This window comes from Podarcis pityusensis (genome assembly GCF_964106645.2).
Source record: "Podarcis pityusensis genome assembly, chromosome: 7".
NCBI classification, from domain to species: domain Eukaryota; kingdom Metazoa; phylum Chordata; class Lepidosauria; order Squamata; family Lacertidae; genus Podarcis; species Podarcis pityusensis.
The window spans coordinates 46,346,338-46,370,270 of NC_138031.1; the positions used below are offsets into that span (position 1 = coordinate 46,346,338).

Consider the following 23,933-nt stretch of genomic DNA (forward strand, 5'->3'; position numbering starts at 1 on the left):
CCCCTTATAATTATAGAGCTCATGGACATCCAATGAAGCTCAATGTGGAAGACTCAAGACGGATAAAAGAAAGTACTTCTTCACGCAGCACACAGTTAAACTCTGGAACTCGCTTCCCCAGGAGGCAGTGATGGCTACCAGCCTGGATGACTTTAAAAGAGGATTCAAAAAATCCTAAACAAAAACATGAGAGGGCTATCAAGGGCTACAAGCCATGATGGCTATGCTCTGCCTCCACAGTTGGAGGCAGCAATGCTTCTCAATAGCAGTTACTAGAAGCCACAGGAGGGGAGAAGGCTCTTGTGTTTGAATCCTGCCTGCAGGTTTCTCACAGGCACCTACCTGGCCAGCCACTGTGAGAAGAGGATGCTGGACTGGATGAGTTATTGGTCTGGTCCAGCAGGCTCTTCTTATGTTCTTACAAGAATGGTAATCACTAAAAATCAGGGTCATTGTAAAATACACTAATATAACGTAGAAAATGTGACTTCGTCATATCAGAATTGGCAAAACAGATCCCTCAGAATATGTGCGTTTTCCACTGATCTACCTCTACAAACATACCAGTGTTGCATGGATTATGGACAGGGCCACAGCTCACTACAAGAATACATGCTTTGCATGCAAAAGGTCCTGGATTCAACTTATGGTATTTCCACAGTTGCCTCAAGTAGCAGGCAATGATAAAAGAACTTTTCCAGACACCATGGAAAGTCAGTGACAGAGTAGACAATACTCACTGTACAAATGCTCATGTACAAATGATCTAACTCATTAAAAGGCAAACCGGCATAGAAAAAAAGTTTTGGAGATATCTTTTTTTAAAAAATTGCCAAAGTATATTTCTAAAAAAAACCTTACCTGATGCACCAAGAGTTCTGCCACTTCCACATGATTATTAAGTGCTGCCAAATGCAAGGCAGTATAGCCATCATCTTTTTTCTCATCTACAATCCATGGTCTTGGGAGCTTAGACAGTAACACCCTCATTGCACTGAAATAAAACATAAAGTACTGTATTGTTATCCTGTAATGGTCCAATGGTCAAGTTGCAGATATTGGGCAACATTCCACCTGTTTCCATAATGGAAATCCATTCGTGCAATAGGACTCCTGTTTTTCTTTGTGCCTACTCTAGTATCCGCATACTCCCAAACTCTGTTGGGATTCTTTTCTAAGTAAGTTATTTTTAATCACTTTAGCGAGATTCTTTGAATTTTACTAAATTTTCATCCTAACTTTCAAGCTCAATGAGAACTATGCAAAAAGGACATTATTACATTCCAGAAGTAATAAATTATAAACGGCTTCCCAACGTTTATCATGAAGGTGATGTTGTACCAATGTCCTAATTATGCAGTGATATGGCGTTGGCCTGAAGAAAGAAAATAATGACTTTCTTTTTTTACAGATGTACATATGTAGAATGTCTACTTCTAACCCTGCCCTCAATCTCAGCTTCTTCCCTGTGATTAAGTTACTTCACATTCAGGAATGATGTTCATGCGGCTCATGTACCACCTGGTGTGCTTCAATCTGCTAGACTGACACTACATATTTTCTTCCTATTAACTTATATGAATGGAATTCAGATACAAGATTCTATGGCAGCAACAGTGCTCCACTGCTTTTTTCTTTAGAAAATTTCCCCGGCCTTTAAACTATGATAATTTCCCAAGAACTTACATGGAACCTAGTACTTTGGTTAGAACAGAAGGTGCTGCTAGGGGAGTACAGAAAGGAAATGTATGTGTGTTATACCTTACATATATTTAATTCAAATATGTAAACAGTGGAGGGAGCTAGGCAGGAGAATCCAGACATGGGGTGCCACCAGAGAAAGTGGCCATTATCTATCTAATTATCATCCATCTGACATTTGCAGGTTGCAACATGGAAAAAGGCATGTACAGGTAATACCAGGGAGTCCTTGTGATAGAGCTAAGGTTAAATAATTCTTATTTGTCAATTATTTTATATTGCACTTACATATTGTATTTCCAACACATTATTCCTTTCAAATATTTTAAAACATTTAATAAGGGATGCTGTCCCCCACATCCTCTCTACTTCCTTTTCTGAATGCTGCATGTTGGAGTTTCCTGCAACAGCAATAACCATCCTTCCCTTCAGCAGTCCTCCCATAAATGGAGAGCTGTGATTACAGGAATGCTGCATAGAAATTACTTGTTTGAGGTCCATCTGATTGGAGTCCACCCCTAATTGCTTGCAATAAGGTATTTTATCAAGAGATGAATAGGAAATACCATCTTTTTGGCCATGTTTAATATATTGTTTTGTCTGCTGTTTTCACTATTCATAAGATATACTGCAGTATTTCCCAAGCTCAACTGCCCTTGCGCTATGAAAGATTTTAAAATAAAACTAAGCACAGTTTTTCCATCTTGCTTATTAACAGATTTAGGTTCAATTCTTCAAATTTTAATTTGTTTTCACACACAGAAGTATTTCTGAAATGGCATTACATTTAAATGCTGCTTATTCCTTAGTTTTTTCTCAGTATCTTTCCCCTCGTTTTGATGTCTAATGCCTCAAAACAGAGTCACAGATGCTCGAGGCTTGTAAATTCAAGATAAAAAAAATCTAGAAAAACCTAAGTAGAAACAGAATACCTCACTTTATTTGACATTGCTAAAAACATATCAGCACAAATGACTGAGCACTGTTGGGACTGCAGGATGAACAATCAATAGAGAAAGAAAGATAGAGCCACGCTCTGCCCCTGGAACTGCAACCAACAGCCGAGATACTATTTTTTGCAATGGTTGACTAAATATGGTCAGGGAAGAGAGAGGCAGAAGAGAGTCTGTTTGCCTGGGAGTGGATGTTTTGAATGCTTAGCTGCCTATAAAGCTGAAACAGTTTTGCTCGCTCACTCTGAGAGGCAAATAGATCCAGTCGAAATAGCATGCATGTGGGAGCCCTGACCTTAATAACATCTATTCGACATCTGAAGACAGAAAATAGCTACAACAAATCTGGCTGGAAACTAAAACCCAAGGAAGAAGAGAGACGAAGCACAACATCTGAAGTGAAGGAAGGGGGAAATACTTTATGGGGGGGGGGGTGGTGCAGGTGCATGCTTAATTTTTAAGATTTCGTGAACATTTTTTTCATTGTTTTCAACTGACAAACAAGAAGACTTTGTCCTGCTTTGGGTTTCCTAGCAGCCTTACCCTGGATATTTTACTTTCAGTCTTGCAGCCACAAGGAACTTGTTTCCACGCATCCACATAGCAGATACCTATTAAAATTCCTGTTTACGTTTTAGATGTAACTATTTTAGAAAGTGAAATATGTATTCACTTTCACCTTCTCACTGCTCCCCCTCCCACATAACGAAGAGCTGAATCAGCGAATAGAGTGAACACTCAAGATGAGATGGCTGCTGCTGATGTCTCTCTCTAGGTCACTACCTCTCTTCCAACTGCAAATGCTGCATGATAAGCTTACAGGTAACAGAGCATTAGAAGTCCTAAATTATTCCACATGTTTAAAGGATTCCTGTCTGCATGTATCATTTAATAGATTGTTTTTGTTAATCTCTATTGTATGTAACACTTATTGCCAGTGTGTTTAAGTATCAAGCATCTGTAAAGAGTAAATTTGGAAAAATCCTATTTAACCTAAAAACCATAGACAGGTACCTGTTTGACAAGCAATCTTGTCTGAGCTGTATTTTAGAACATTGCATCCATTGCTATCTAAGCAATTTCTAAAAGTATTAATTTTAGAGAAATGCATCACTTCGTTCTCCCTTTCAAACCACATCTAGCTAGCATTTTGTGACCATTTTATTATAGTAAGGAAAAAGGATGGCAATGCATTAACTGCACAACACTTTTACCAAGAGAGAACATGAAAGGTATTTTATTCTTAAGCATGATTACAATCCAGTTCAAATCTGAAAACAAGCAAGTTATAATTCTTATGCTGCATTGCTGTTCCTCCTTGTAGTACTGTGCTAGCTACTGCTAGGCTCTGATTTGCTCTCTATCAGCTGCACTAGCTTTTTGTCATGGGCTGCAGAAATTGAACATACATGGTTTTTCTCTTGCCTGACTACCATTTAGATGTTTTACTCAAGCTTTTCTCTAAATTAATACTTATGAGAACCTATTTCCTTGTTCAGATCACGAATCAATGTCACAAATGCAATTAAGCATCTTTCAAAACTGTTATTTGTACATTTCACCTCTTAAAAAATAGCTGACCCCACAAACAAATTTTATAGGTTTTTGCCACCTGATCTTGTAATTTCTATGCCACACTAAGAGATTCAATAGAAAGAGATGGAATTAATTAGATAGCTAAATATTGCAATATATCTGATATAGTAAATGTAGTAAGCTGGCAAATGACTCTGCATTGCAAATATAGGAACTATTGCATGAACTTAACTATTTCATAAATGTTCAGTATGGACCAGCTCACAATCCGTGAACTAGAGCCAACTATAGGCCAAATCCTAACATTTAGAAGATTTCCCGTCACCCGCTTTGAATTTTGTACTCAGCATCATCTTCAATAACTCGATAAAAAAATTGTGGGAACTACAACAAATTACTAGAATTGGGATTTTTACAAAGAAAATCATTTCCATTTTATTTGGATAATTGCCGTCAGCTTCTAGAATGAACAGAATTAAATATGGATGCAGACAGCCAACAAACCAAGCTCAAAGTGGAGTACAACATCCCATTTCATGGATATAATTGGTACAGCCAACTTTTGATGAAGGCACATTATTCTTCATATGCAAGCTTAATTGACAGTAAGAAGAAACAGAATTCCAGACAAGTACCTGAAATCCTCATAGACAAACAATGACTTTTAATATGCTTTAAACTACTGTGCAGGTAAACTACACTGTGAATTTTAGCTTCACCAGCAGATTAAAACAAAAACCAGTTCCTGAAATTAATTGGGAACAATTATTTTGCACTTTAGGATAAAGAAAAAATGTTTTCAGTTTCAACTGGCAATTAGCAGCTGTTAAAACCTGTTCAGAGCACATACTTCTTTATGTACCCATATGCAAATACAATATTATGGAATGTAAAGAAGTATGTATTTTTGGCAGGTATGAACTACAACTAAAAGAAAACTGAACTAAGCTGATCAAAGAATGAGGAATCCACTTTAGTCGTATTTGGGTGAAAGGATCAGGTGAATAGTAGTACAATTTGTGAAACATTAACATTTGTCTAAGTGTTGCATGTATCTTCATTGCCAGAGTAATATTGGTTGTAGCAGCAGACACTTCATTTTCTATCCTAAATCTATCCTAAGAAAATAAAATCAACATCACTAGAATAAACAATAAAAACATGACACTTGTGTAAGCATGTAGGTGTGAGAATATCACTACTAATCAATTGAGGGTCATAACCTTTTTTTTTTTTCATTTAGCTGAAAACTCAGGGTAAGTGGATTTGATATTATGGCACAATGACATCTAAGCCATAAGGCACCATATACTTGCAAGCAGCCATCTCTAAATTCTCATTCATTTCATGTGTAAAGCTTTCATATGTCAGCAACCATATGTCTTTAGTTCCCAAAGGCTTGTTTTCAAAAATCAGAAGAATGCTAATTAAAGTTTTGAGAAATTTAAAGATGGTAGATTAAATCTGAATATCATGAGGGAAAATTTGAACCTCAAAATATGAAATTACCTTGTTATTTGTTAAACAGGTTTTCTGATTAAGAGTTAAGAAATGAAATGCTTGCTCTACCCCTAAACTATTACTTGCAAGAAGCAAGTAAAAACTGAAAAAACAAGAGCTGAATAAACATTCATAATACATATATTAATTCAGCTCATATTAACATTTCATATATCAAACAATTCATAAGTAGTACAGATTCTCAAAACCAAATTCTAGCTGTTACTAAATGGAGTAATGTTAAAAATATCAAAAGTTTTCAAATATATTAAAGATGTGAATGTTTCTTATTATGTAGATTTGAAATATAAAGTTATGGTTTTTGTGAATGTTGCAAGCACATTTTGTTTTAACCAGCAACCAATATTTAAAGATAGTTTGTAAAGCAACACTGGTATTATAACTAATACTACAATCAACTAATTTATAATCTAAGAGCAGAATTCACTAGCAGCAAAGGAATCAAACCTTGCTTATATCTATGAAGCACTGCTCATTTCTAGAAATAGGGCACCTAAGCAACAAATTAAAGATTAACTTTTGAAGGCTCACATTCTTAAAATTGAGCATTAACATGAGTCAGACTTTGCACCTTTTCCTGCACCAGTATTGTAAACAAGCAGCAAAACAAACCTTAGATAAAAATCACATAGAACTCGGTAAAGTCTTGTTTCTCTTAGAGCATAGCCACACTATAATGTCATCCCCATCACTTAGGTCAGCTGTTGAATTCTAGCTAAGCACAAGCTGAACTCTGGATATCTGCTGACACAGTTGTAACTCAAACATCTCAACCATTTGACTGACAAGGATAGCAGATGCTGACATTATCAAATGCTTCCATGCTTCTTTCCATGGTCACTTTTTATCCTGATATAGCCAGTACATGAAACTATTGCCATCCAAAAGAACACTCGAGCAGCTGGACCTGTACAACAGTTTCCATATAACTGATAAAAATAGATACCAGTTTTATTGCTGCTCAAGGTTTAAGCCAAATATGTGCCATTTCTATATTTAATAACAAGGAATGAGTGCATATTTACAGAAATCTCATCACCACCAGGGCACTTTGCAACAAAACTGGCAGGATACATTTAATGTATGCATTATTAATATATAAGTTGAATATTACTCTTCCTTTCAATTGCCTCAGTGTAAGCCTTTAAATATCATATTGATTTACTGCATGTACTGACATTTCTTCAAAATCAAAAGTATATGCACTTTTAACTCTGATATCAAGGGTTATGTATTATGATAATTGAAACAACAGGAGAGGTAAGAACTGTTTATGTAAAACACAAACACACACACACACACACACACACACACACACAGATGTTCTAGACTGAATAAACATTACTACAGAAAAGGCCTTATAGAACACAGAAATATGAACCAAGGTTGTTCCAAAGTACAACTATAGAAGCATTTGTCGAGCACCACTCGCAAGCTAACATTGCTCCCTCTTCACCTTCCCATAATCAGTTCTCTGTCAACAGCTGCTGTAATTAAATGTGGCAGTAGCAAACTAATATAAAAATAGTATTCTCTTTAACTGAAGTAATCCCCTTGGGAGATAAATATGATACCCGATAGCCAAGAGAAACACATTACTAGTATTAAATAGTTCAACATTCACGAGAACATTCAGTTTTAAGGCCATGACTTAAAATCTTCTTTTATGAATCTTCTATTATGATTAGAAGTTACGATCACAAAAAGCATACAAAGAGAACAAAACCAACTATTGCAAGCCACGAAAATGTTTTCTCCTATTGTTTAACATTTGGAGTTTCACTTTTTTGAACTTTTTGAATTGTAAATTTAAAAAGGAATATATACTGCATACAGAACTTGTATTCACACAATAACACTTTAATGAACACAACATGGAAACAATTGTATGCCTCTTAAACTTCAATGCTTTGCTAAAGCTGGTAAAATGGAACCAAATCACTTGTTTAATGGATTTGGTCCCCTTCAACCAGCTGTAGCTATGTATTGATCACTACAGGACAAATGCTTTCATCAACAAGATATGTTAATAATGGAAATAAGAAAATATTCAAGAAAAAGAAGGCTTTTTAAAAGCAGTCAAGCACATGAATGCAAACAAACTATCAAAAACTGACCACCAGCATCTATTCCTGGCAAACTTATAGTAGGGACCTCCCTTCCAAACCAAAATCCACAATATTGGAAATTGTGTCTCATCCGCACATTCTTATTGTATATCAATATGAATTTGAGGTTAACAGGTCCTCTTGCTTTATGTCACTGGTTTGTTTTTTAAAAACAGAGTAAATGTATGTCAGCTCTTATAAAATAAATGCAAAATACATGTAAATATATTTGTGCTACAATTCCTCTATTTTAATACTATCTTTGTACAACTCAAATTAAGTTTAAAGAGTAGCAAGCATTCACTAAGACCTCTTTTCTATTGTGTTCTACAAAAATTAACAAAGATGAAAATGAAGCTAGAGTGTTTTTTCAACACCAAAGGGCCAATACAGATATCAAGCACCACTAGCACTACTATAAAAGCTTAAGATGAGATGAATCTGTGATAGCAGTACTCTTTTACAAGGGCATTATGGGGTCAAAAACTATCCTATTAAATTAGGTCAAACCGATACGGTTAACATGCAACTATTATAGATCAAGTCATAGTTTGGAGAAAGTAACTAATGGCATTGCTCCAGGGCTGAAGCAGTAGGATCTAAGACTGAGTTGATAAGCTTGTTAATAAATTCAAAGAAGAGTAGGGGAAAGCATTGCAAGCAGTCTAATTTTATAGTTATACAATAGCTATACAATAGCTTTTACTAAAGCTTTGGGAAAGCAATCGGTGTCCAGATAAAAAGTAATTGTGTAAGCAACGGGAACAAATTAAGCAAACTTAAGTACACTGTAAACTTAAGTACATCTTTCTGGAAATAAATCCCATTGAGCTTAATGAGTTTAAGTTCTGAGCAGACATGAAGAGCATTCACTTTTAAATTAACTATGACCTGGTTTGCACATAATACTACGACAGACTATGACTTAGCACATGAAGCGAAGAGTGCAGCTGCTTTGCTTCTCTATCCAGTCATGCTGGTGCTGTGAACTAAAATGTGGTTTGGTTTAACATGTCATCTGAAACCAGGCTCATGGTTTCTCTTTCTTGACAATCACAAGCTGCAAACCTTCAATAAACTTTGTTACAGCTCATGACTTGTCTGGAGCTAAGCCAAACCATGCCTAAATTCACAGCAGAAAGAAAACCAGAGGAGGAGCAAAGCAGCTACAATCTCTTCTCCAGGAACCAGCATGCAAAGTGAAGCTATACTTCTAAGAAATGCTAAGATTTATAGAAAAATATTAAATGCCAGGATCCTGGCATTTATTTAAACATCACCGTTTAGGATACAATTATAGGACCCAAATTAGAATGGGAGAGATGAACTAATTGTTTCTATTGAAATACATTGTTGTGAGTTTGTGCAGCAAAGAAACAATACATTTACAACGTAGTTAAAACATTGCTTTCATTTTCTCTGAACAGTAGCACACACACACATACACAGGTCATACACAAATGGCTAATATTTTTTAAATAAAAAATGAGGGCCGCACCACACAGATGCAGAGATTGTCTATGCCAAGCAAAATGTCCTGAATTATTTCTTGCCCACTGGGTCCAACTATCCCAACTCTGGGCCCATAATGGAAGCATGACATTTTTACAGGGTCAATGTGCATAAAACTCAGTGAATACATAACTAATGATATAAGGATCTTGCTAGTGTAATTATTTAGCTACAGTAACTTGTGGACTATTGCAATGCACTCAATTTGGGGCTGTCCTTGAAGACAATTCAGAAACTTCAATAGGTCCAAAATGCAGCAGATTACTGACTGGGATTCTATCTTATAACCTCTGTTTTAAAACTGCTGTAGTGGCTGCCAGTTAATTTACAGGCGCCCAATTCAAGGTGCTCATATTAGTGTTTAAAGCCTTTCTTTAAGGGCCTTTCTTTCTGCCAACCTCCATCCTTACTGACCTTAAGATATGCAGAGGAAGGTCTCTTTGTAGTTCTATCACCAGCCACCATATAGGGGCATAGAATCTCCTGCTCAAGAGCAGGGCAGCAGGCCACCCAAAGCTATAAAAGTTTCCAAATGCTGTTTTGCACAGTGCAGATCCCATATAATCTCTTCTAGTATATATTTTTCTTAGGCTGTCTTCACACTAGTTTGCAGTGGCATCTACCAACAGGTGGCACTGTAAATGACAGTGCACCTACAGCCTTCTGAGAGCTGCAGAATTATGGCAGCAGAGAGTAGTGGAGGATTGAGGTGCTGGGAAGCATTTTCTTATGCAACTCTAATACTTGGGAAATGTGCTTTTATTTCTAACTTTGAGGACCAGTGTCATGGTTTTGATACATTAGTTACTAGCTATTTCATTCCAAAGCTCTTCTATATCAATCCTCTTCATGGTTTCTATCAGCATACCTCAAATGTATCACTTCTTTACCTATTCAGTTACCTGAATTTTTAAGCAATGAGAATACAATTTCATTCTCAACACAATAATATGTTATAGCCATGTACTGGTAGCCTAAACAGCCCCACATGATGGCTATTATCAGAGTCCAAAAAGAAGGAATTATGGTGGCAATCAGATAAATATGGGCAGGAGTTAACAACACAGGATAAAAATAAAGGATTGAGGTGGGATGGAAATACAAATGCAGTTACACATGAAACATGTCATAATATAAACTGCACATGTGTACACAGGCCCTGAATTGTGTCTGAATAGCAGCATATATTACAGTGGAACCTTGGTTCTCGAACTTAATTCATTCCAGGAGTCCATTCGACTCCCGAAACCAGTTCTGCAATGCTCACTTGGGCTGCTGAGAACCTTTAAACCACTTAGCAACAGAAAAGCCATAATGTACAAATGAAACTTGCATCTGAACAAATGTATAGTCTTTCCCACAATGAAATCTATTTTTTTTCCTTGATGAACTTTAGGAACTAACAAATGTTTACTGTACCTTGGATTTCCTCTTAGTGCAGCATGATGGAGAGCATTAAATCCATTGTTATTTGTAATAGTAACATCTGCTCCAGCTTCTAAAAGTACAGCCAAGATGTCATCACGTTTTTTACTTATTGCATCATGAAGGGGTGTGTCGCCCTCAGAATCCTAAAAATAGGCATTAGTTAATTCCTGCTTATACTGCATATTTGCAGAGAAAACGTCTGATGCAAAAGTTTCATTTAGTATTTTGTGTTATATAAAGATTACATCTATGCAGAATATAAAAACATGAATGTTAACTTGATCAATGCAAAATGTGACTTTTGATAAAATACTATGATCTTTTAAGAGGGCTCCCCATGTTTCAGCTGAGGTTGCTTTCCCCACTCCAATAACCACCACTGGGCTATCTAAGGACTATCATGCCCTGAGTGGAGGAGGAAAAGATAGAAAAGACTGGAGAGCAGTCCATCATCTAGCATCTAGCTCCCTATATTTCAGCTGAAGTGGTCCTGACTTCTCCTAAACTATTCCAGTAGGCTACTCAATACCTATCTTGACCTGAGGGGAGGAGAAATACAACTTTCAATATAACTTTTCCCCTTTGTAGCTTCTTTTTGCTGCTTCATTCTACAATTTTAATTTATGCTTACTGTTTCTATGTAAACCGCTTTGTAAGGTTCATCTGAATAGCAACATGTATTACAGTGGAACCTTGGTTCTCAAACTTAATCTGTTCCGGGAGTCAATTCGACTCTTGAAACCATTCGAAAACCAAGGCGTGGCTTTTGATTGGCTGCACTCAAAAGCACTCAGGTGGAAGCTGTGTCGGACATTTGGTTTACAAACCAAAGCACTTACTTCCAAGTTTGCAGTGTTTGGGAGCCAATTTGTTCGTCAACTAGGCAGTTCAAGAACCAAGGTTCCACTGTATATAAAAAATGTAAGTAGAGACCAACCATATATTAAAAGAACACCAGGTATGATGAAAATGTCTAATACATTTCCATCATGTTTGAGGAATTCCAATAGTTATTTTGTCATTTGTTTGGAAATTGTATCTGTAGTATCTGTAAATACTAGGTGTAGTTTCCACACACTATTTAAAGGACACCTCTTGTATAGTGTGTTGAAATAGTCCAATGTCGACATAACCAAAGCATATACCAAAGAATGCTTCGCTACTAGCCGCAGGAGCATAGCTGTGTATGGAAGTGTTCCCAGACTGTAAACCTGATAAGGTGATACCTATCCCATTCAGAAGAGGTTGAACACCCATTTCCAGATCAGCTTGTTCACCCTCATCCAGTTCATTACAGCCTCTCAACATTGACTAAGAGTTTCCACTGCCTTCCTGGCATCTGATGGGAGAGCGTTGGGTGCCATCAGTATACCAATATGATTGCACTCCAGATTGCACCATTGCACTCCAGATCTCTAGATAACATCTTGCAATGTAATACATCAACACACCATGCTATCACTGAATATACATGCACTCTATTAATGATGAAGCCCTTACTATCAGAGGAAACCAACTTCATTGAAATTTGAGACATACTGTTTCAATCAATAGCAGAAGATCCCCGAGATTACAAAAGTTGTCTGTCTATGATCTAAACTATTAAACACCACAGAAGATCAACAACTGAACTGATAGTAACATGTTCAAGTCAAATCGAAGAAATAATAGCAACAAATCAAGGTTATGATTGCATAGATCAATGTTATAATGCATGTTTAAGGTCATAATTGCATATATTTCCATATACATATCAATGTATACAGCAAGAAAAACTGCTCAAATCCAACAATTATATGGAAATTTGGAGGCAGATCCCATTTTATAACTTTAATGTTATTTATGTACATTCAAAAACTCCACGTTTACATACATTTTATTGTATCAAAACAAATAATAAACAGGAGCTTAAATTACCTGGAGGCTGGGGTGGCAACCAAAGTCCAGTAATGTCTTTACTACTTGGAGATGACCTTTATTAACAGCAATATGAAGTGGTGTCTGTCTACGTTTATTGCGAGCATTGAGATCTGCACTGCCTCGGTGCAAAACTTCTATTACAGCTCCTTCATCACCAAAAGCTGCATGGTGAACAGCCCTGTCTCCATCTTTGTCCTAAATGATCAACATTCAGTGGAATTAGTCATATTACTCTTGCACTGGACAATAACTCTGGCTCATGATTAAGCACTTTCTATACCAATAGCAAAACTGTCTTATACAGGTCTTCACAACATGAATTTCGTTACTGAACCAACCAATATCTACTGATATTTTATTTATGTTTTATGGATACTTTTACTGTTTTTATTATATCGTACAGGTTGTATGCTGCCTATATATTTCTTCTGAAAGAGAGGTTTATAAATATTAAATAAATAAATAGCCACAAAGCAAAATGCTGCAATGGCATAAAACATCACAATTATCCTAACAGAGAAAGAATAAATGAGAATACTGTATAAAGTACAGTCCATGTGACATTTTGGCAAGATGTAAACAACACAAATTGCACTACTTATGCATCACACCAGTTATTTTGCTGTTAAAATGTACAACTATTCCATGTAATAGTCTAGTGAAGCTACAATGCAAAGACTAGGGCAGAATTCTACAGTTTAGTAGGGTAGCACAAGCTGCAGGACACAGGTTTCGTGCCTCTTCACTTGAAAGTGCGGTCCCTATCACAATATGGATGTCTCATCTCTTGAATGGCCACTGTTAAACTATGTAATTATCACAATTTGTATTTTTCTGCATTTCATTTCCTTCTGACCTCACTGTTTACAATTCTCTCCCCAAGGTACAGGCATATATGTACATACCTGCAACTCAGGATAATAGGATAATATTGAATACATCAGATGAAGTGGACAATAGTCCACAAAAGTTTATTAATATGTCTGTTAGTCTTTTAAGATGCCTCAAGGCTATGGTGTTTTTGCTTAAAAAGACCGGAAACAATCAAATTAAACAGATTGCAATAAAAGAAGGAGTCATAAAAAGTAAAAATATTCCTTAGCCAGAAACATTTATAAATGACGAATCTGAAAGTTTAAAATCATTATGTAACATTCTATTCGTAGCATTTAGTTGGCAAAGATTTAAATACCTCAGCTTCTACATCCACATTCTGCTTCAGAAGCAATTTCAAAATATCAACATGCCCATTCTGACTAGCAGCTTGCATAGCTGTGTGTCCTGCACACTGCCCATTCACCTGGAAATACATGATAAATCAAGTCAAGGCAGCTTACAAATACAGCATACATTTATTATATGTACATATGCTCAAGAACTGCACCAAACTATCTAGAGAACAAATTCAATATTGAATGACAGGTAACTAATCTAACATACTTTACAAAAAATATATTGAACACATTTTAATACTTGTCATTTGATGAATTGTCTCTTCAAATTCCAGTATCTCTTTCACTTACCAGCTTAGCTAAAGTAATCCACTATAAAGACCTTTAAATCTACTAAAGAATTTAAGATTTAAATTAAAATTCCAAAGGATTATGGAATGGGGTGTCAATGATCATCCTTAAAGTCATTTGGCTAGCTCGGATCAAATTCTGACAAATTATTATCTATTAAAACAGTACCAATATAACTACTTTTTCAAGACATTTTAAATGTATATCAGTGTATCTGCAGATCCCAAGATACAGGGAAATCCAAAGCAATACAATCAGGTGAAGGCTACATGTCATCACTCCCTATTTCTTCTCTTGGATGAACCAGGGCATTCCACCCAAATCCTAGCTACTTGAAGGGATAATTATAACAAATATTTCAGGATAAAGCTTCCTCTTCTGGGTAAGTTGAAACAACATAAAAAAGCTTTTGACAACAATACAGTGTACAGGTATCTAACGAAAGCAACAAGCTGAAGAACACCAGAGTTGGACTGATTTTCCCTTTTAAGCACTGTACAATTAAACTTCTTCCTTTCACTCAATGCCATTATAGCTCTAGCTGCAAAGATCATGAAAGGAAGGCCTATCTTTGTTTTGACCATTGAGAAGTGCCATTAAAAAAAACAAACCTAGAAAGGAATTGGAAGTATCTTTTTGCATTAGCAGTTAAAACATAAAGTACCCACATCCACATCTGGTCTCTTAAGCAAATCTTCCACTTTGGCTACATCTCCATTAGCAGCTGCTTTAACCAGCTCTTCATTAAGATCCCCAGATTCTTGAGTTTCAAACAGTTTCTTCAATAACTGGGACAACCGCTCTGTGAATATTATAACAATTTATTTTAATACAAATCACAATATCTGAATGTTGTGTTGCACTTGAATGAACTTCAATGTATTTATAACTCAAAAACACTCTTACGTAAACCAAACAAATCTAAAACAATGTTGCAATTTGCTCCAGAAAAATAGCAGCAAAAACAGATCCATCAGTTCATAACTTAAATATTAAGAATCATTCCCTCCAATAGTGAACTTGGGTGAGTCAAGTGCCTACCCATTTAGAACTAAAACATGGCCAGCAAACAATACAGCAGCACTTCTACATATTGAGGGTATTCATATTCGTACAGAACTATAGGACTGTACATTTAAAAATGCATATAGCCCTATGAGATTCCATGTCTTACAGAATGTTGAGGAAATAGAGATAAGAAAACACTCATTTCATTGAGTGCTCAGAATGAATGGCAAAGGCAGAAAATTGTGCCTTTGGCTCCTACCTATAGGTGTGGCTGGACAGCAGCACAGTATGTTTCCTCCCACTTAACTCTAAAATTATGGATTTCTCTATTCTTTTCTATGGACAACATTCACTTCTACTCCCCAAAGAAAAGAAAAGGAAAGTTCTAAAGGAACCTAAAGTTGAGCAGACTGTGAGAGTTTAGAAATAGGTGTGTAGCTGAGGGCAGCTGAGACATGAAATGGCACCTGACTTGTCTGAGCTGCCAGTGGTTCACCCACAGAATTTGTCTTACCAGGATTAAATTTCAGTTTGTTGGCCTTCAATTAGCCTGACTGAGAACATGCAAGGAATTACTTCCACTGAAAATGCCTACAAGCTTTCTTGCACCATCTTGTGGACTGTCTAGTGATTATGACTGATGGAACATTTTAGCTGCATCTGACCTAGTAAGGTTGCAGTCCTACAAACGATTACCTGGAAGTAAATCCCACTGACTTCAATAGGGCTTTTTCTAAGGAGGCATGTTATTTATATCCACAACCTGCTTTTTTATTCTTCTGAAGCAATTTAGAACACCATACAACAAAAGTATCTTCTAAAATCAATTCATGTATAAAGTAAAAGTACCCAATTATCCTTCCACTCTCCTCTGGAAACAGAATAATTGACAGAACTGTTTTACATTAAGAAAATTTTATTTCCCTGAAAGTTAATGTAGTACTTTCACTAAATATTTTTCTCTTAGGTAACACACCTTTAATAATTTCACATCTTGTAGACACTAACTTTCTAACTTACCCCCAGATGCATTGCTTATAGCGGAGCCTGCTGATGCTACCTTTGACACAGCAGCTGGATTGTATGTCCAAGAAGTTCCACAAACCTCTACTTTTAAGTCACTATCTGAATAGATCTGCTGGACCCTTCCAACTTTACCTAAAGTCTACATTGAAGACAAGACAGTCAAACACATTTATTATGTTACAGCTTTGTAAGTACAGATTGTCACATCCCATACTATATTTTCAATCAAGCTGTATATACCCTAGCCTCCCCCAGTCTACTGTCTTCCAGAAGGTTTGGACTATGAGTTGTATCTAATGCAAGCCGAACTCAGAGTAGATGCACTGAAATTAATGAACATGACTAACTTAGGGTAGTAGACACATGAAATTAATTGAAACCGAGTTTTTAAAACAAAAACAAAAAAACCCCTACAACTCCCATCATCCCTGACTACTGGCCATGCTGTTTGCGGCTGATGGGAGTTATAGTTCAAAACTTTGATGGCACCATGTGGGAAAAGGCACCACTATTGCTTGAATCGTAACAATAGGCAAAGATGAAAGCTAGAAATGTGAAGAAAGGACATGCTTTTCCACCAACTTGTCCCTTACTCGCATCACAATGGCAAATGTAAGTAAATAGCTTGAAAATACATCCAGCAGAAGACACATACTGTATTCTCCTTCCATTGCGCTAATTATATGGGGCTGGTGGTCTCAATTTGCATAGGAAAAAGACCTGCCACACTTTTATTTCAAAGGGTATCACAAATATCCATAAAATCTCATTGAAGGTGTTGTTAACAGAAATTAATTATTTTCTGGGATAAGCTGTGGTTGTAAAAGAACAACTAGAACAATTGTCCTGAAAGAGGGAAATGACAAGTCTTCTTCACATGTTGATTTAATGAAGTATCAAGACTAACATTTCACTATCAAATTCTTCTATTTCCAAGCATTAAGAGACAGAATTATAGCATTATACTAGGAATTTCTATACCAGCACCACAAGACATGAGTGGACACCAGCATCCTGACACTGATGCAATGGCACAATTGACACCAGCCAATTGTGTACATGAGCCAACATCTGTACTGGTGCACAGATTTCTGCCCAACTGCCACAGCATGAATGTATAAGGGTTTTTGCACCATACTATGAGCACAAAAACGAAAGGTTTCTCTTCAGCATTGAACGGTTCCTCATTTAGAAGAAACCAGACTTAGCTTAAACTTACAGGAAGCATTGCTTCAGCCCATTCGCCGTGTCCTCTTTGAAGCAGCTTAATTCTTTCTAGGTCATAACAAACTTGGACAAGATCACCCACTTGAAATTGTGAAGTACCGCCTTCAGCACCTTGAGCAGCATCTCCACTTCGGACAACATTGGCTTTGGTGAGAACAGCAGGGTTAAAAGTCCACCTGAAAAGTATCAATGGCCATGAAACATTATGATGAAGTGTTTAGTGTTTATATTAACTGTATAGCTACATTACTAACCAATCTTAACCCACATCTGCCAGTCTACAACTGGTTGATTTTACAAGACTCCAATATGTCTCCATGGTTGTATCTAGTAGTTTAAGAGTATCCCTCAAATGTTTAAAGTAAAATGAAACGGACTGATGTAGTCACATTTCTGTAATAAATTACTGGCCCCACATGCTAATTCAATTTGATAACTGACTCTCAAGGCTGACTCCCATTAAGTATTCCAGGCAAGAAATAATGGCAGAATGTACCTATTGCCACTTGGATACTGAACAACAATGTCATGATCTTCATCTATGCCACAAACTGTGCCAGTAGTAGTTAAAGTTTCAAACATTCCATCAGTCCATCCTCCGTGGCCATGCTGCAAAGACTGAACAATCTCCAAGTCAAGATCAATGTTTACTAGATCACCGATCTGCAGTCCACCAGGATTTCGGTTACCGTTTTGTTCACCTAAAGTTAGAATTTTAAAAAGACAAGGTAATGTTTAGGAATCCTCATTCACTCTCGCAAATAACAAAACTACCAACTGGATCCGTTGTAGTGCTAAGGTTCTCATTCTGGTAGTGCAATGATTTAACCTTGGCAGAGCAGAATTCCCTCCCCTTCTCCCTCTTGTGCACCCAGTAAATCTGGGAGCTTCCTCACTACCCTGCAGAGGAGATTTGGGAAGGAGCAGGGCAAGGAGAAGAGGTAGTGTAACCAGCCAACGGTGAAATGTATGTAGAAGTCAACTCACTAAGCAATATAGATAATAGTATCACCATTACAGCTAACAGAAGTAGCGTACAGCTAGGAATTGTTAACCATGATAAATACTAGACAAAAAAGTATTTTTACCTTTAGTGGTGTCAATTCCCTACTAGGTTATGCACACACACAGGGTTGTATCGAATGCTGCACTAGCAGGGTTCCACTGGTACAATGGGATTTCTGTTTCTCCTCCTCACCCCAATCCCAACTCTAAATCTGTGGAAGGGGGTCCACTCATCCCTTCATAACTGTTTTTGAGGATTTGTGGGAAGCTAGAGGAGACATTCCATCGCACGCACAGAATTCCACTGTATCACTGGAGCTCCAGTATTGGATACGACACAAAGACTTGAGTCAAAATAAATCACAGAGCAAAATTCAAATTATGTTACATTTAACTCACCAAGCACAGGACAGTGGTCTCTGTAGAAGGACCCTCCTTTCGCATCCTGAACACATTTAAGGTCTGACTAAAATAAAACAAATGCAGAGAAAGAGACACAGATCTTTAGCTTTAAGTATGTGAATACTTAAATACTGAGCCAGAATTTGTATCACAGTAGTAATCGAGTATCTAGACCATTTTTGCAACATGCTTCCTTACGTTGTAACCTTCCTTCTGTGGCCTATGGAAATTTGAAAAATAGATGACTGTGCTTTGTGACAGATACTGTTTCAAGTGCTAATTCAAGAGCGCTATAAAGGGAAATGCTAGTCCTGTTGATTTGGATGTAATTTTAAATTTTATATGGCGTTTTTGTGTGGTTTTATGTAGTATTGTTGTAAACCACTGATATATTTTATGAATAAAATATATGAAAATAAATTAATGCTTTCATCAATAATCCTGTTCATGTCATGTGCCCTCTCAATCAGTCAACTCACAGAAGGCTTTGTCCAACACTATCATCCTTTGTTTCACCAGTCTAATAGTACAGTACCATGTTGTATTAAAGTTTCCCAAAATAGTCTGCAAAAGCTTAACTTGTATTTTTAAAAGTGAAAATAAGCTTTCTATGCACAGTAGTTAAATAGTTTTACCAAAATTTATGGTTTCTAGAATTTTGAACAAGCACACTGAAGTATTCTGGATGCTATTTTATCCTTTACAGGATACATAAGTAACTTATTTTAAAAAGTAATCACTATTGAATATACTGTAGATAGCAGCAAATTCTAGTATGTTTCTTCTTCCCTAACTCTTGCTTTCACTATTCCTAATCCAAATAGCAGCCATCTGGTGCTATCTCTGAAGCAATTCCCATTGGGTAAAGGTCATTCAACGCATGTACACTAAAGTGTGAAGCGAACAGGAAGAGTCTTCTAATCTGTATCATCTGGAACTAGAGGAGTAAACAAAGGAACAGGTGGTGTATAGGCCAGCCATGTGCTGTTCAAAAATCTTTCTTTTTCTTACTTGAGAAAAAAAGGTCCCAAGTACTAAACTTGAGGTACTGGCAGATTGCATCATGAAAAGAATATGTCATCCCCCAAGTTATATGAACACACACCAGAATGATCCTAAAAAATGAAAGGCTGCTAACAGATTACCTCAGAACCAGAACATTTATTTAAAAAATACCTCAACTGCAAGACAAAACACATATGCATTCACACAGCACGCTGTGATGTTACAAATATGCTTGGTATAATCTGACCCTATATCTCTAAGGATTCATTGAAATGCACTGCTCTTTTTTCACTCCTCTCACCAATTCAGTGTGATCAGAAAGAATCAAAGAATGTACATGAAAAACAAATGACTAAGCTGCTTCCAATAGCTAGACATGTCTTTGCTTAAATAGGAAGGAAGCAAAAAAAAAAACCTTCCAAAAGAGGATTCTAGACTCAAATGATACCTTCTATTCAGCAACAATTGTTTCAAAATAAAACTATTTCCTTCAGAATTTAGGAGAAAGGTGAATTTAAATACAGCAGCCAACACAACAGGAATAAAAGTATAATCATATTTACACATTAGTTACAAAATTTTGGGACTGGCATATAGGAAACTTTTCCTGCATACGAAATAAATCGCATGTAAGGGACAACTGAAAATTAGTAAATCACTGTTTCCAAATAGAAAAGGAGGGGTGAAGTTTGATTAGACAATATTTGTGCAAACTACTAAGACTACTAAACGCACTAACAGTAAACTGAGATTTTAAAAAAGGGAATAATGACTTCACTAATGTGAAGAAATACATTTGACATACTATTATAGCAGGTATGGTCATGTTTAATGAATCCCATTTAACACATTACTTTATTCTGCTGAAACATAGTATTTCTCAGTTTGCTACAATGCACTGTGTCAAACTGGAGAAAAGTAAAAACTGTCCCAGTTTTGCCAAAGATTCTATAGTATTATTGGAATCACATGGGAAGTTCACTTCTAAAACTTGAAATTTAGTCAAACTTCAAAGAGCGCTAAAATACTATGAAACTATCCAAATGTTTACTACAGCCTAGGATGTAAATAAATTAACATTATATTAGGGAACTAAACTCTTTTCAGCAATTTTCTCATTTATTTTGTTGTAAATAAGTATCTTATTTACAAAACTAAATGCCTCTGATTGGAATAGAAGCTAGCTCATAAGTTGTAAGTAGTTTGCATGTTTAATGAACTGAGACCAGACTTATGCATATGCATGAGTTGTCCCTACAGCTGTAGGAACAATGAAGTGGCTAATAGCATGCAAACTGACAGAAGGATGTAACAAAAGAAGATAATAGCACAGCGCAAGCCGTTTTTACTATTCCCCCATGAAGCAATTTTACTCTTTGTATTGCTTTACTCCTTACCATGCCCTCAAAGCCAACTCTGTAAAGGTTTTTAGCGCCATTGTCCCATAAAACATATGCTGCACTGTGTGGACTTGATGCACTCCAGTCTTGGATTTCAGTGACCTAGCAAAGTAAAGAAGAGGAATGGGAGTATGTTGCCAAAAAAGTAAAGAATCTTTATCCACAACCTATAGATAAGAATGCTTCCATTTATTAATCATTTGCTTAAAACAGTTGTGCAGCACCTTTGACTTCCCAGATGTTGCTGAACAACAACTCCCATCATCTCTGACCATGGGATGTGCTTGCTAGGGCTGATAGGAATGGAAGGCAAAAGGTTACCGCGTCCTAATTTAAGACATTTATATCCTACCTGTTGAAAAAGTTCAAGACAGCCAAGAAACAAAGTTATAATATATAAATAAAAATACGAAAACCCCCAAAAAACTACAACATCATTATTTAAAAATACACAAAGCAGGACCAAAAAATGGAAAGATAAACTCCTTAACAGCCAAAGGTTTTCAAAAAGGAAGCTCTTCACATGGCATCAGGGAATGGCCAAGGTGGCTCTCTCTCTGGGAAAGGAGTTCCAAAGCCTGGGCACTGTCCCCCCAAAGCCCTCTTCTCTGCTCTTAGAAAATTTTGGAACACACAGGAGGGTCTCTGTTGGTGACTGAATGCTTGCATATCAGCAAAGCAGCAAGCCAAGTTATGCCTCAATATTTACACACATTTAGAGGAAGAGTCTTAATTTTCAAACTAAAATCAGCTAACAGACAAACCCCCATTTTATGTTTTTAACCATATAACAAAAGTGGAGCTTTCCTTCAATTTAAACATTAGTGAAGTAAGCTTACACAAAATATAAAAACACTGGACAACCAATAAATTCACAACATAGCAAAATGTAAAACAGCTAATTTGTCTTAAAAACCTAGCATATCAAGATAAGCATGATTTTATTTAGGAGAGGCTTTAACACAAAGAGAATTTCATTAAGAAGGTGTACACCCCATGCACACATACCCGGATCCGATTCAGGACCCAATCTGGCACTTCAAAGCAGCCTCAGTCCAGCATACATCTAGACCAGAGCTATAACCAAGAGACTTGCTGACTTTAATCAGGGTTTAAAACACTAATTATACATGCAATCATGGGGAGTAAGTGGTGTATGCATCTCCTTCAACCCCTTGACTCCCCCACCCCCTTTGGATGGGCCCAGGATGCTCTGGGCAAGCACAATCCAACATGGGACTGCCTCAACCTGTCCTAGCTAAATGCCAGGTCAACCCAAATTGGTCTGGGATTCAGCGTGAGCCAGTGTACAGTTCTAAATTATGTATCTGGCTGCCACTACAAAAAAGGCAGTTTCTGTACTCAAATAGGTCTGATTTAGTGAAAGGTCAGAGTCTAGAATGAAGATCCCAAATCCAGTTGGAGAAGTTCATACGAGCATAAAAGGTAAAGGGACCCCTGACCATTAGGTCCAGTCGAGACCAACTCTGGGGTTGCGGCGCTCATCTCACTTTATTGGCCGAGGGGGCCGGCGTACAGCTTCTGGGTTATGTGGCCAGCATGACTAAGCCGCTTCTAGTGAACCAGAGCAGCGCACAGAAATGCCGTTTACCTTCCCGCCGGAGCAGTACCTATTTATCTACTTGCACTCTGACGTGCTTTCGAACTGCTAGGGTTAGCTGGAGCAGGGACCAAGCAACGAACTGCCAACCTTCTGATCGGCAAGCCCTAAGCTCTGTGGTTTAGACCACAGCACTAACCGCGTCCCGTACATATGAGCATAAACGGGCCTTAAATAACTGGGTCCCAGACCATTTCACAGTTAGGAAAAAAGTAAAAGCCAGCACCTTAAATTGAGCCTTGAAACAAACTGGTAACCAGTGCAACTGGTGTAAGATAGTGTTAAATGGTCTTGCGCCTATCATCATCTTAGCAGCAACATGTTGAACCAAATAAAGCTTCTGGTTGGCGTTAATGGCAACCTGACTTAAAGGTTATTGCATTAATCCAATCTGAGTGTTACCACTGCTGATGTAGGCTGGTTTTTCCATTTAAGGTTGTAACTGGAGAGTCATCCTAAACCACTAGCAGACACTCCTGACTACCAACATGACCTGAGCATCTAGGGTTAGCATCAGATCCAGAATCCAAAAGCTGAAAACTTGGGTCTGTCAGAGGGAGCATAATTCTTTCCTGTTCAATAGAATTCCCCACTAACAGCACCTCTACCTTGTCTGGATTATGCTTCCATTTGTTTACCCCCATCTATTTCAGTATTGCCTAACAATGGCTTGGGGTGTCTACCACCTCCCTGGAATTATCTGGTAGAAATGTATAAGCGGAGCTGCTACTGGCTTTAACTGCACTTCAGGTCAAACCTCTGGATGATCTCACCCACTGGCTTCCTATAGATGTTAAAAAGCTTGAGGGACAAAAAGGAACCCTGTAGTACTCTACTCACCAAAACCATGGGGCAGAGCAGCCTTCCCCCAGCACTGCCTTCTGGCATCAACCTTCCAGAAAGGACTAGAGTGGCTGCAACACAAGTGTCCTCAAGTTCCAAGTCAGCAAGCCAAACCAAACACAATACCAAGGCTGATCCAGGAGAATCAGTAGGTACACACATACCAGACACCCAAATCTATCCCTCAAAGGACA

At 37.2% G+C, this 23,933-nt stretch overlaps 1 protein-coding gene across 2 annotated transcripts in view; it reads right to left on the bottom strand.

Annotated features, from left to right (window-relative positions):
• Nucleotides 1–23,933, bottom strand: part of MIB1 (MIB E3 ubiquitin protein ligase 1) — a 41,642-nt gene that overhangs the window by 13,352 nt on the left and 4,357 nt on the right. For both annotated transcript variants that reach the window (XM_081013080.1, XM_081013079.1), the window contains exons 4-13: nt 21,273–21,377; nt 18,868–18,934; nt 17,960–18,164; nt 17,456–17,639; nt 16,231–16,375; nt 14,871–15,004; nt 13,872–13,979; nt 12,677–12,874; nt 10,751–10,902; nt 862–994 (exon numbers count right to left, since the gene is read on the bottom strand). In XM_081013080.1, the coding sequence (XP_080869206.1) occupies nt 862–994; nt 10,751–10,902; nt 12,677–12,874; nt 13,872–13,979; nt 14,871–15,004; nt 16,231–16,375; nt 17,456–17,639; nt 17,960–18,164; nt 18,868–18,934; nt 21,273–21,377 (1,431 nt within the window). The remainder of the gene's footprint in view (nt 1–861; nt 995–10,750; nt 10,903–12,676; nt 12,875–13,871; nt 13,980–14,870; nt 15,005–16,230; nt 16,376–17,455; nt 17,640–17,959; nt 18,165–18,867; nt 18,935–21,272; nt 21,378–23,933) is intronic.